General features: G+C 39.6%; 1 protein-coding gene across 2 annotated transcripts in view; it reads right to left on the reverse strand.

Moving 5' to 3' along the window:
* LOC126419065 (ankyrin-1) overlaps window positions 1–13,067 on the reverse strand; it is a 155,726-nt gene that overhangs the window by 125,588 nt on the left and 17,071 nt on the right. For both annotated transcript variants that reach the window (XM_050086144.1, XM_050086143.1), the window contains exon 3: window positions 11,745–11,905. In XM_050086144.1, coding sequence (XP_049942101.1) covers window positions 11,745–11,905 — 161 coding nt within the window. The remainder of the gene's footprint in view (window positions 1–11,744; window positions 11,906–13,067) is intronic.

The following is a 13,067-nucleotide window of genomic DNA, read 5'->3' on the forward strand; positions in this document are numbered from 1 at the left end:
TTCCGCTCCCGGGATTGGAATGACTCCTTACCCTCTCCCTTAAAACCCATATCCTTTTGTCTTTCCTTCTCCTTCCCTCTTTCCTGACGAGGCAACCATTGGTTGCGAAAGCTAGAATTTTGTGTGTATGTTTGTGTTTGTTTGTGTGTCTATCGACCTGCCAGCGCTTTTGTTTGGTAAGCTTCATCATCTTTCTTTTTTTATATATATATATATATATATATATATATATATATATATATTTTTTTTTTTTTTTAACAAAGATGATGTGACTTACCATACGAAAGCGCTGGCAGGTCAATAGAAACACAAACAGACACATACATTCACACAAAATTCAAGCTTTCGCAACAAACTGTTGCCTCATCAGGAAAGAGGGAAGGAGAGGGAAAGACGAAAGGAAGTGGGTTTTAAGGGAGAGGGTAAGGAGTCATTCCAACCCTGGAAGCGGAAAGACTTACCTCAGGGGGAAAAAAGGACGGGTATACACTCGCGCACACACACACATATCCATCCGTGTATACCCGTGGAATGTTTCCCTATCGAAATATGTCTGCTTGTGTCTGTATGTGTGGATGGATATGTGTGTGTGTCCGAGTGTATACCTGTCCTTTTTTCCCCCTAAGGTAAGTCTTTCCGCTCCCGGGATTGGAATGACTCCTTACCCTCTCCCTTAAAACCCACATCCTTTCGTCTTTCCCTCTCCTTCCCTCTTTCCTGATGAGGCAACAGTTTGTTGCGAAAGCTTGAATTTTGTGTGTATGTTTGTGTTTGTTTGTGTGTCTATCGACCTGCCAGCGCTTTTGTTCGGTAAGTCACCTCATCTTTGTTTTTATATATAATTTTTCCCACATGGAATGTTTCCTTCCATTATATATATATATATATATATATATATATATATATATATACACACACACACACACACACTTCATGCTGGGCTGGAGCTGGCCATGGTCCTACCAAAAAGTTTCGCAGCCCTTTATACCGGCAAATTAAAAGACCAACTAAAAAGAATCCTAATTGAAAACCCTTGTTATTCCCTGGATGAGTATTTTATCTTTATGAAAAGTGCTTTGCAAGTGTGTCAAGTTCATAGTTTTAACTAACTTACAACTGACCTAATGGCAATTACAACAATGTTTGTAACATTATTATTTGTGTGTTACCACATGTAAAATGCATCAAAATGTAAAATTTATTAATACAAACAAATATTTAGTTGGCAACTTCTTCAGAAGAATAATCAGTATGATGTCTTGAAATTGTGTTATTTCTAAGGACTGTGCTTGACTGTTTGATTATTAACAACAACTTGGAGACAACTGAACCCTGCATCCTCTATAGCCACAGACAGGGCCACCTCTACATCTCAGATGAAGCCGCCCAACAGATACACCAAGCACACAAAAGACTTATTTCTAGCACTGGACACTATTTCCTGTGGCTACACAGACCCTGTTGAAGAGGCAGCCCGTCCACTTACAGGGTGAATGGGGGGGGGAGGCTAGACAGCCAGCCTCCACATTAGCACTCTGCGTCGAGCAATGCAAATTTGCTACAATCCACCATTCACCTTGCAGTGAGGGTGGTTCCTCAGTGGTGAGTATGCTGCAAGGTGCCTCAACATCAGAGCTTGTGGGAAAAATAAGTGACACTTGAGGTGTCTCATGCTACATGCCAGATTCTCTGCCACCACTACACACCAAGGCAGCAGCCTGAAGACAGCTGACCACTGTCAAAAGCACCTGCAGCTGTTTGCGAACTGCAGCCAGATCCAGCTGCACACAGAATGCATATAATCTAACTGTCCCACTACTAATACCTTAAGAATTGACTATGAAAGCACAAACAATCTAAAGTTGGACATCAAACAATTCTAGATGTCTTCAGTTGGTGTTATCTGACAGAAAAACAATGTTAAAGTCTTCAACAACAATGATTTTCCAATTAATTCTGCATAACACTATTAAAACCATTTCTAGTTGCTCTATGATGCTTAATATTAAATACATGTACTTGCTACTCTCATGGTGCGTCATCAATAGAGGCTAGCACCCTCAATCATTTCATTGTTAACACTTGACTATCATGGTCAGATAAAGCCACTGACTATCCTTTCACAACAGTCTAATAAATACAGTCACAACATTCTCTGGTGTGAAAGTTGTTACCGTTTGACAGCTGGAGTGACACTAGTACTACAAGTGGTGAGAAAGCAGATTGTCATATATGTTTTATGGATAATGTTCACGTCTAACTATTTTCTATTTAATTAATAAAGTAGTTGTTATAATTGTGAATTTCCATGTGTTAGTAAATTACCAAGAGACATGACTTATAGAACTAGCTGAATCACTCTGACTCAATGACATTAGCTACAACTTATTCATGAAGAAATACTTTCAAATATGTGTATATTTGCAGCTTACTATGCTGAAAGAAAGAGAATATAAACATATATTCCATGCACGCAAAGTCTATATTTTTGTTGTTGTCTGCTGCTGTTATAACAGGCACTCTCCATGACACGTAACCATTTTTTATGGTGTCTAATGATTCATTCATTCTTACACTTCACTCGGCTTTCTAATACAGGAATAATTTTATAAATGTAAATACTTTTACTGAACCAAATGCACTGAAGATTCTTGCCACTTGTGTCTCAAATTTGGCAACAATTGTGGAAATTGGTTCTTCTGAGTTGGGAAACAGTTTTATTGCTTTTGACGATTTATCATCATCTCTCTGCCATTTTCTCTTAAGCTACAGCTGTTGTGGCTTATTTTGTACATTAAATTCTGTACATATTACATTCCGTATAGATTTCCTATGTTCCAAATTCACTGATTTGGCTGAAAGTGTAGTGAACAAAAATCCACTTTGTTGGGTTGATATACAATGCCTTTCTGCAAAAGGTTGGGTCTTCCAGTGCTTCTTCATACACAACCACTCGCTCGACGAAAGGTCTGTACTCAAAACCTGGAAAGTACCCCTTATCATTAATGTCAATTTGTAGCAGGATTTTGGAATATACAGTGTGTTCAAACATTAAAAATTACTTCTATTGACACAAAGTCAACACAGATTTAGGAAACATCATTCTTATGAAACACAAGTAACTCTTCACTCACATGAAGTGTTGAGTGCTACTGACAAGGGATTTCAAATTTTCCCATATTTATAGATTTCCAGTAGACCCTTGACACTGTACCTCACAAGCAGCTTGTAGTCAAATTGCGTGCTTATGGAATATCATCTCAGTTATGTGACTGGACTCATGGTTTCTTGTCACAGAGGTCACAGTTCATAGTAACTGACAGAAAAGCATCGAGTAAAACAGAAGTGATTTCTGGCACTCCCCAAGGTAGTGTTATAGGCCTTCTGCTGTTCATTATCTATATAAACTATTTAGGAGATAATCTGAGCAGCTGTCTTAGGTTGTTTGCAGATGATGCTGTCATTTATTGTCTAGTAAAGTCACCAGAAGATCAAAACAAATTGCAAAATGATTTAGAAAAGATATCTGTATGGTGTGAAACCTGGAAATTGACTCTAAATAATGAAAAGTGTGAGGTCATCCACATGAGTGCTAAAAGGAATCAGCCAAACTTCAGTTACACAATAAATCAGCCAAACGAAAGGTCATAAATTCAACTTAATACTTACGAATTACAATTAGAAACACTTAAATTGGAAAGAACACATGGAAAATACTGTGAGGAAGGCAAACCAAATACTGCATTCTATTGGTAGAACACTTAGAAGATGTAACAGATCTACTAAAGAGACTCCCTGCACTACGCTTGTCAGTTCTCACAGTGTGGGATCCTTAGCGGATAGGATTAACAGAGTATATTAAGAAAGTTCACAGAAGAGCAGAACATTTTGTATTATTGAGAAACAGGGGAGAGAGAGTCACTAACATGATACAGGATTTGTGGTAGACATAATTAAAACAAAGACATTTTTCATTGCAGTGGAATCTTCTCACAAAATTTCAGTCACTAACTTTCTCCTCCAAATGAGAAAATACTTTGTTGGTGCTGAACTACATAGGGAGAAACGATCATCATAAGAAAATACAGGAAATCAGAGCCCGCACAAAAAGCTACAGATGTTTGTTTTTTTCATGTGCTGTTTGAGACTGAAATAATAGAGAACTACTGTGAAGTTGGTTTGATGAAGCTTCTGCCATGTACTTCAGTGCAACTCACAAAGTATCCATGTAGATGTAGATTAAAAGACAATGACATTATCTGGTAAATATCTGTATGTTACAAGAGAATCGTACATTAGCTGCCGTATAATGTATCATTTCGTAACTTCCAGGATTCTTAGGAAAATAAAGTGACGAATGTGCTGTCATTTTGCAGTTATGGTCAATTTTTATGGCACTATATAGATTTCCTATTGTACAAATTAGGATAGCATTCACACTCATCCATTCAGAAGTGTCACTTGCTGACCATTTGGGGTGCTGTTATCACTGTGGATAACAAAAATGAGACTTATGTTAGACTGTGGCTATCACTCTTACATTTAAATCTCTGGAAGTAGTTTGGTCTAAAAATAAATTGTCAGTGGCTGTTACACTACGTCCTGTTACTGTAAGGAATTTTACTGTGGCAAATAACATAGGTTGGACATCAAAAAATTCTAGATTTTCTCAGTTGGTATTATCTGACAGAAAATCAACATTAAAGCCTGGAACAACAATGATTTTCCACAAATAAATTTTGGATCTGCATCTTCAAAAAATCAACTGAAATCCGTGTGACTGATAATTCAATCAACAGAGGCATAGGCTTCCAACTGAGCAAGGCATGCGAGCCATTATTAAGTTCCGTGAAACCAGAACGTGACATCTGGACACCATGCGCAACACAGAGAGTGAAAGGCATCTGAGACTCCCCTGGAGAAGCATGGCACAGGGCTGGCGAGGCCCGAACAATGGACCAGCGGGTACAAACATCAACAGCATGCAGCAAACACTTCACGTCACCTGCATTACCTGATGGTGGAATGGTTGTGCGCCAAAATATTGTGGCTGAAGGTCCACAACCAGCAGTACACCTGAGAACATTGGAAACACCTTTTTTCCAGTTAATTCTGTGTAACACTATTAGAACCATTGCTAGTTGCTTTATGAAGCTTAAGATATTTCCTGCTGATCGCCTGTAAACTGTAAACTGTCAACACTATAAGTTTGTGTGTTTCTGGTGTGCTATTATTTCATAGCATTCAAAGAGCTGTTCAATAGAATATTCATTAATCTGAATGACCTGGGACTTGACTCCATTTTCTGTATGTATCACCACTCTTTCATCACATGTAATTGTTTCTTTTCAATGATTTTCATTTGGCATTTTGATAAGTGTAACAAGTCTGTTGGAATTCCAACCATGCTTTCATTTTCCTGTTTGGGTGTAAGAGGTTTATCTTGTTTATTAATAATCTTCTAACATTTTGATAGAAGGCACTAAAAGCATTTCCTATCTTTATCCAAGCTGCAGTATTTTGTGTTGTTAGTAGCTGTTTCAACTGGAACTATTTAGCTTTGATCTTCACATGAATTTACTCATAAAAGAACTAGGAAACACATTGCAAGTCACTGGGATGGGTTTGTAATGCCGCTATCATGTTTTTGAGCAAAAATTATGCGTATTTAGCAAAATCAATGAGCCAAAGTAATGAGAAAGCCATTGCGGAGCATTGTGTTACCAGCCGTGAATTGGTAGCCATCAGTGGGGAGACATATGGGTGACAATAAGACGCGTACATAGGGTGCAAAGCTAGAATAGCCGAGCGCAGCAGTAAAAAAGGCTTTTGATACCATTCCTCACAAGCGACTATTAATAAAACTCCGTGCATATGGAGTTTCATCTTAGTTGTGTGACTGGATTCATGATTTCCTCTCAGAGAGGTCACAGTTCATAGTGATAGACGGTAAATCATCAAGTAGAACAGAAGTGACATCAGGCATTCCGCAAGGTAGTGTCACAGGCCCTCTGCTGTTCCTGATTTACATGCATGACCTAGGTGATAATCTGAGCAGCCCCGTTAGATTGTTTGCAAATGACGCTGTAATTTACCATCTAGTAAAATCATCAGCCGATCAATTCCAGTTACAAAACGATCTAGAGAGAATTTCTGTATGGTGCGAAAAGTGGCAATTGGCACTAATCGAAGAAAAGTGCGAGGTCATCCAAATGGTTACTAAAAGAAATCCGATAAATTTTGGGTATACAATAAATCGCACAAATCTAAGGGCTGTCAATTCGACTAAATACCTAGGAATTACAATTATGAGCAACTTAAATTGGAAAGACCACATAGATAATATTATGGGGAAGGTGAAATAAAGACTGCGCTTTGCTGGCAGAACACTTAGAAGATGCGACAAACCCACCAAAGAGACAGCCTACATTAAACTTGTCCGTCCTCTACTGGAATATTGCTGCGCAGTGTGGAATCCTTACCAGGTAGGATTGATGGAGGACATCGAAAAAATGCAAAGAATGACAGCTCATTTCATGTTATCACGCAATAGGGGTGAGAGTTTCACTGATACGATATGCGAGTTGGGGTGGCAGTCACTGAAAGAAAGGCGGTTTTCTTTGTGGCAAGATCTACTTGCGAAATTTCAATCACCAACTTTCTCTTCTGAATGCGAAAATATTTTGTAGACACCCACCTACATTGGGAGGAATGATCATCATAATAAAATAAGAGAAATCAGAGCTCAGATTTAGGTGTTCCTTTTTCCCACGCGCCATTCGAGAGTGGAATGGTAGAGAAGTAGTATGAAAATGGTTCGATGAACCCTCTGCCAGGCACTTAAGTGTGAACTGCAGAGTAACCATGTAGGTGTAGATGTAAATGTAAATATAAACTGTACAATACAATGGTAATTGTTTCACCGTCAGTGTAATATCACTGTAGCATTGCAAGGCTCCTGTTATGGGCAGCTTCAGTAGGTGCAAGGTTTTAGTGAAACAAATGCATGCCACAGGCACATAAACAAGTCTGAATACTGAGACAGGGGATCCCTTCTCATCACTGGAAACCAGCAGCACAACCATGATGCCACAACTATGTGAGATAGTGAGGTAACTGGGCACCACCAGCAGCAGCCATGGATTTGAGACCAATCTGTGCCTGCCACCAGCACTATGTCCTTCAAGGGACTTGGTGCCAAAGGCCCACCAGCCTGCCATCTGTGCCTGCTCCCATCAACACTGAGTTCCTTGTGCAACTTGGTGCCACAACACTAGTTGACGTCCGACTCCTGCCAGATGGCAGCGAGTTGTACCACACACACAGCCATCTTCACACACCACTTCGGTGATGCCAGCAGAGTGAGAGACAATCAGACTTCCAAAACGCCAAGGAAAGTAGCACATCACTGATATCAACAGCTGTGGACTCTAAAGGCTGCTGGCTGACCACAGGCCTTCCATCAACAACAACATTGACATCACATAGTGCCAGCTCAGCACCCAGCGTGGAAGCTGCTGCCTACTCGTCAACATCAGCCACGCAAAAAATTTATTGAAGTCAATAAAACTCTTTCTCAACTGTCAACAGTGTTTCCACTGGGCCAACTGGCCCACAACTCGCCACCACACCCTACCACCAGGTGTCAGCAGGTGATCTTCAAGCCCGTCACCATGCCATTTGGTGAAAGCAGGAAGAACACCACCACCTACAGCATAGTATCTTCATTGTGGTGTGAGTGCAGTCTTTTTGTTTTCTTTTTGATGTAATTAACCTGTCAGTTCTGTAAAGAGTAGGAGGAATGTCTTAGTTTGTTAGACAATTTTTTTTTCAGTAGGATGGTTAAATTAGTGGTAGATGGTGTCAAAGTACAAGTTCCTGGGAATTTATGTGACACAGAGAGTAGTGACTCGCTAAAGTTAAGAATAGTAATCTAGAAATACCAGCTCTGATATCTAATGGAACTGTGGAGTCCGGGTAACTGTAAGCCCAAGCAAGAGTGTGGGCTATGCTGAAGTGATTAAGCATGGGGATGACAACGTGGGTGATGTAAGTGCAGTCTGCCCCGTTGAATGGTGATAGCTGTTTTGTTGAGGCCAGAGAACTTGTGTTGGATGCACAGGGAAATGCATATGCCGGTGATTTTTGCATCATGCATACTTGAAGCACAGACAATGTTGTTGTTTTAGACACTACAGGGAATACACAAGAAGTAGTTGGTAGTTGTGTTGCAGAGAGTGTGGCAGAAACTGCACAGGCACATATATTTTCTAAGAAGCAGGGTGAGTGGAAGAAAAGAATGGGGAGATTGGGTCGTCAAGTGGATAATGAAACCAACAGGGCTGAACCTGTGAAGAGCACAAACCAGAGGTTCAGGATGTAGTGCAAGCGCAAGAACTGGGTCACAGCCTTCAGGGCTAGCAGCTGATGTATACAGCAAGCTGTTTACAGCACAGCCACAGTAGCGTGCACATGACAAGTATTAAGTGGACGAAGGGTGCAACACAAGCCTGAAAGAAAACACACTGACTGAACATCATGCTAAAGTTAGCCTTCGGTGACAGGAAGCTGCTGCCAGTGTAGAACTGTCACAGGGTGCATCTAGTATAAAAGACAAACCACTAAAACCATGTACACCTACATTAAGGAGTAACTCACATGATACAGTACCAGCAGGCATCAGGAAGTCATTTTGGGTGAGCAGACAAACAAGACAATCAAGTATTTTGGAAGAAATTCAGTCTTTAAGGAGCGTTACAGGGGGGAGTAATAAGTGGGACTATATGTTGAAATATTGTGAATGGTAGTGCTGTATGTGGTTTCTTGCAAAGATAGTTTTGGGAGCATGTAGTCCTGAGAAGCATAAGAAGAACTGTTGCCTCAGGAACAAAGTTCTGAAAGTTGTTCCAAAACAAAGGCTTAAGACACCACCATACAGACAGATGATATGCCAAGTGTATGAGTTCAATGAATTCAGACCAAGTTTTGTTAAAGTTGATATATTAAGGATAATTATTTAAAAAGAAGCAGAGTCAGTTTAGCTTGTAAGTGTAGAAGGGACAGTTAAAAGTTCCTTTTGAGCCATAAGCATGGCAAGATGCCTGGCAGTGACATATGTTATGTAGCATTTGAGTTAGTGAGTAGGGCAACAAGGGATGATGTGGGATTAAGCAGTACAAGCAAGGGATGATAAACAGATTTATGAAGTTGAGGATGAGTATAATAATTAAGAGTATAATTAGTATAATAATTAAGGTTAGTTGATTTAATATTAATTTCTCATTTTACAGACTAAGGGCAAAGGTAATCACAGTAGAGATCCAGGTTGGAGCAAGACCTAAGGGACCAGGTCTTCTCCATGCAGTGGGACAGTGTAGTGCTGTTTCCCAGTCTTTCAGCAAAAATTATAAGTATTTAGCAAAAGTGCTGAGAATCAGTGTGGGAGCCAACTTGGAGTGTTGTGTTAACAGCCCTGAATCAGTAGCTGCCAATGTGGTGACACATGGGTCACAATAACAGGCACACAAGGGGATTGCAAAGCCAGGATAGCTGAGCACAGCAGTAAGCTGTACCACACACTGGTAACCGTTTAGCCAGTAGGGCAATGTCACTACACTAGCGCAAGTCTCTTGTTATGGGCAATGTGCCCAGGTGCCGGGTTTTGTTGAAATAAAGCACAGGATCATTTCTCATCACTGGAAACCAGCAGCACTACTACCACCACCACCACCACCACCACCACCACCACCACCTCAATGCCAGAGCTACACCGGACAGAAAGACAACTGGGCACCACCAGTAGCATTGTGGGTTCAAGACCATGCTCTATGCCTGCCACCAGCACAACATCCTTCATGGGACCCAGTGGCACGGTCTCACCCACCTGACACCCATGTCTCCCACCATCAACGGTGAGTTACTAGTGGGACTTGGCGCTACAGCATCAGGTGCTGTCCAACTCCTGCCAGAGAGCAGCAAATCGTACCTCGAGCACAGCCATCTTCATGCACTCCTGTGATGACACAAGCAGAGCAAGAGTCCACCAGGCCTCCATGATGCCGAGAAAAGTAGCATGATGCAGACTTCAATGGCCATAGCCTCTAAAGATTACTGGTTGACCATGGCCTTCTGTCAGCTCAGCATCCAGGGTAGCAGCCATCACTGCCTCATCAACATCAGGCCAGAGACATAAGAAAAGGCATGGTCATCTCACTATATCATGTACTGAAGTTAATAAAAGACATTCTTAACTGTCAGCAATGTTTCCCCTGGGCCCACCACTGCACCCTCCACGTTCGATACTGCTTTGATCAAACTAGTTATTAGCCATGCAAGTAGCCCCTTACCAAAAGCATTCTGTATAGGATGTGACAGAGAGATGGGTACTGCACCATCATGTCCACATATGAACCTCCTCTTTCATGAGTGATTTTTCAACTTTCGAATTAACATGATTTTCACACTAGTGTGAGGAGCATTCTCACTGATGTTACTAATGTAAACCTCTGTTGTATAATTATGGTTATCACCAAACTGTTACCTGCACCTCCTACTATTATTACACAATCTTTTTGCCCTGAGATCCTTTCCCAAAGCACCTAAATCACAGGTGACACTGCTGAGCTCCGCACTAGGTGTAAAAGTACTAATTTCATGGTAATCAATTACCCAAACTGTTCTCTACCAGTTCTGATACCCGCCTTGACCACTGCCTCTTTAGCCACTCTTTATACGAATTATCAGAATATCTACGTTCAGAAATTTTAAAGTTCTGTTAGCTACATGCAAGCTAGCAGTGTTTCCGATAAAGCTGTATTGTAAAATAGTATGCAGTATTTATAAATGTAGGTAAATGTTTCCTTTGAGAAAAGACATTGTAATTGTGTAAATACTAATCTGCCATCACTGGATAAACAGCAATAGTCTGGTATAACTTAGGAGGCACATCTTTTTTGAAAGTATCATCTCAGCTGGCACTAAGCATGAATAGCATTATGCATCATAGTGATAGTTCACTTTTAGCACAATACACAGATTAAGTTTCAACAATTTCCTTGTCTTTCATTGATATATATCTTGATTCATTCCACGTCTCTGAGAGCCTTAATGGTATCTATACAACACTGTGAATTAATGTATAAACTGTATACTTCAATCTTGTAACTGGTAGGACAACAGGAGAGCAATGTGTGACACAACCATATAAGACCAACTGAAATACAATAACTCTTCAGGTTTCTATGTTGGCTAGTCAAGTTCTAAGCTTCCATTGTGGGTAATACTGCAGAAATATTTCAGCATTTATCTCCCTTATCTCCTGCTCTACATTGAATTGTTCAGGTTTTCTGATCTCATCAGTTGGTATCACTTCATCGGTGATTTTGTCTCATTCTGGATGGCTGTCTCTCTGGATTCACATTCCCAGGTGACTTTCCTACCTACTCCCTGTAGTAGCATCTCCCACAAGGTTTCTGTTCTTTGGCCATATCGAAGAATTTCCAGTTTGAAAAGCAAATATTTTTTGTCAGCGTCTGTTCATATACACATATTTTGACAACTCATAAATATATTTTTACATCAGTTGCTAGTAACACCAAACATTTGTAATCCTGGAATTTTTTGTTTCACAAAAGATCTATGTTCCACACGAGCAGCATAAAGAAAACCATAACATTTGTGAAACAACAGTACAGAGTGAAAAATAAATGTAATTTTGAAATGTTTGGATGACAGAATGTACTCACCCCTTGAGGCACGCTATATGTAATGGTAAGGAGCAAGCTCCCCTGTTGACATCTGTATTTCGTGACAAAATCCAGCGTACCATTTCCACATTATTGAGACCCACACACTTCTGCAGTAGGTTGTAGCCTTCATCGTTGTGCTCCAATAAAATGTTTTCATTCTACAAATTAAATTATATATTTAAAATGTCAATCACCGTGAGTCTTATATTTTTTAAATAATTAACCACTTCATACCTATCTATACAAGACATTTGCAACTTATTGCAATAACTAGTAATACTGTAATAACAGCGCAACACATGAAATGTGAATTTCGTAATAAACTTAACTTTTAAGATAAACGTTGCAGCAAAATACTGCAAATCATAACAGTTTACGTCTTCCAGTTTTTCAGATCAAAATGAAATCTTCCTGTAACAATTATGTTACAGCCATGGCCAGTGTTTCATTTCTTACATACATGTCTTTTCATCTCATCCTTATCCATACTGTCTAATCCCCACTACTTATTAAAGGCTTGAAGAGACTAAACATCTAAGATCACCAGTCTCTTATTGTTATCCAATACATTCATTCCTTATTTTGATTTTACTTGTTGTTTGTGTTACCTATGAGTGTCTCCTGTGTAATCCAGTTCTTGTTGCCACTTCCAACACATGCAGATCAATAAAGGTGCAAGGTATGTTTCATACAGGCTCATCTTGGACACTTATGGTAATATACCATGTCAGTGTATTGGCACTTTTGAACAAGGAAGTTATCCAAATTCTGTTACAAATCTCTAAATATATGGCACTGTTTGAGGAATCAGTATAAGCTATCAATTGACAATATCTATCTTTTCATCAGTTAATCTCACATGGACTGTCAAAAAGTTCCTACTCAGCACCAAACTGTCTCACTCACTGACGTTAACACCCATTTTCATCAATTCTTCATATAAAACATCCAATTTGTAGTCAACTTTTCATCTCCAATCTCAGTATTTAAATCCATTTAATGCCCCTGAAGAATAACCATGTGAGCAAATATAGAAGCAACCTGTTTATACCAAAATATTCGTATTTTTAAATCAACAAATAAACAGCGGTGGCTAACTTTTATGCAATGACTATGTTGAATGCTTCTGACGTTATTACCTCTGAGTTATTGGATTATAATACGACTAATTGAATTAGTTATTTTACTTTCTTCCTTAGACTCAAAGGCTTTTTACACCTACTTTTAAAGCCTTTTTTCACACTTCATGAGAAACAAATCCATTTCTGTTAGGGTAGCACAATTTTGTACTTCCGTGACAGAGGGCAATTTAAATCATAC

Source organism: Schistocerca serialis, chromosome 9 (genome assembly GCF_023864345.2).
Source record: "Schistocerca serialis cubense isolate TAMUIC-IGC-003099 chromosome 9, iqSchSeri2.2, whole genome shotgun sequence".
Taxonomy (NCBI): domain Eukaryota; kingdom Metazoa; phylum Arthropoda; class Insecta; order Orthoptera; family Acrididae; genus Schistocerca; species Schistocerca serialis.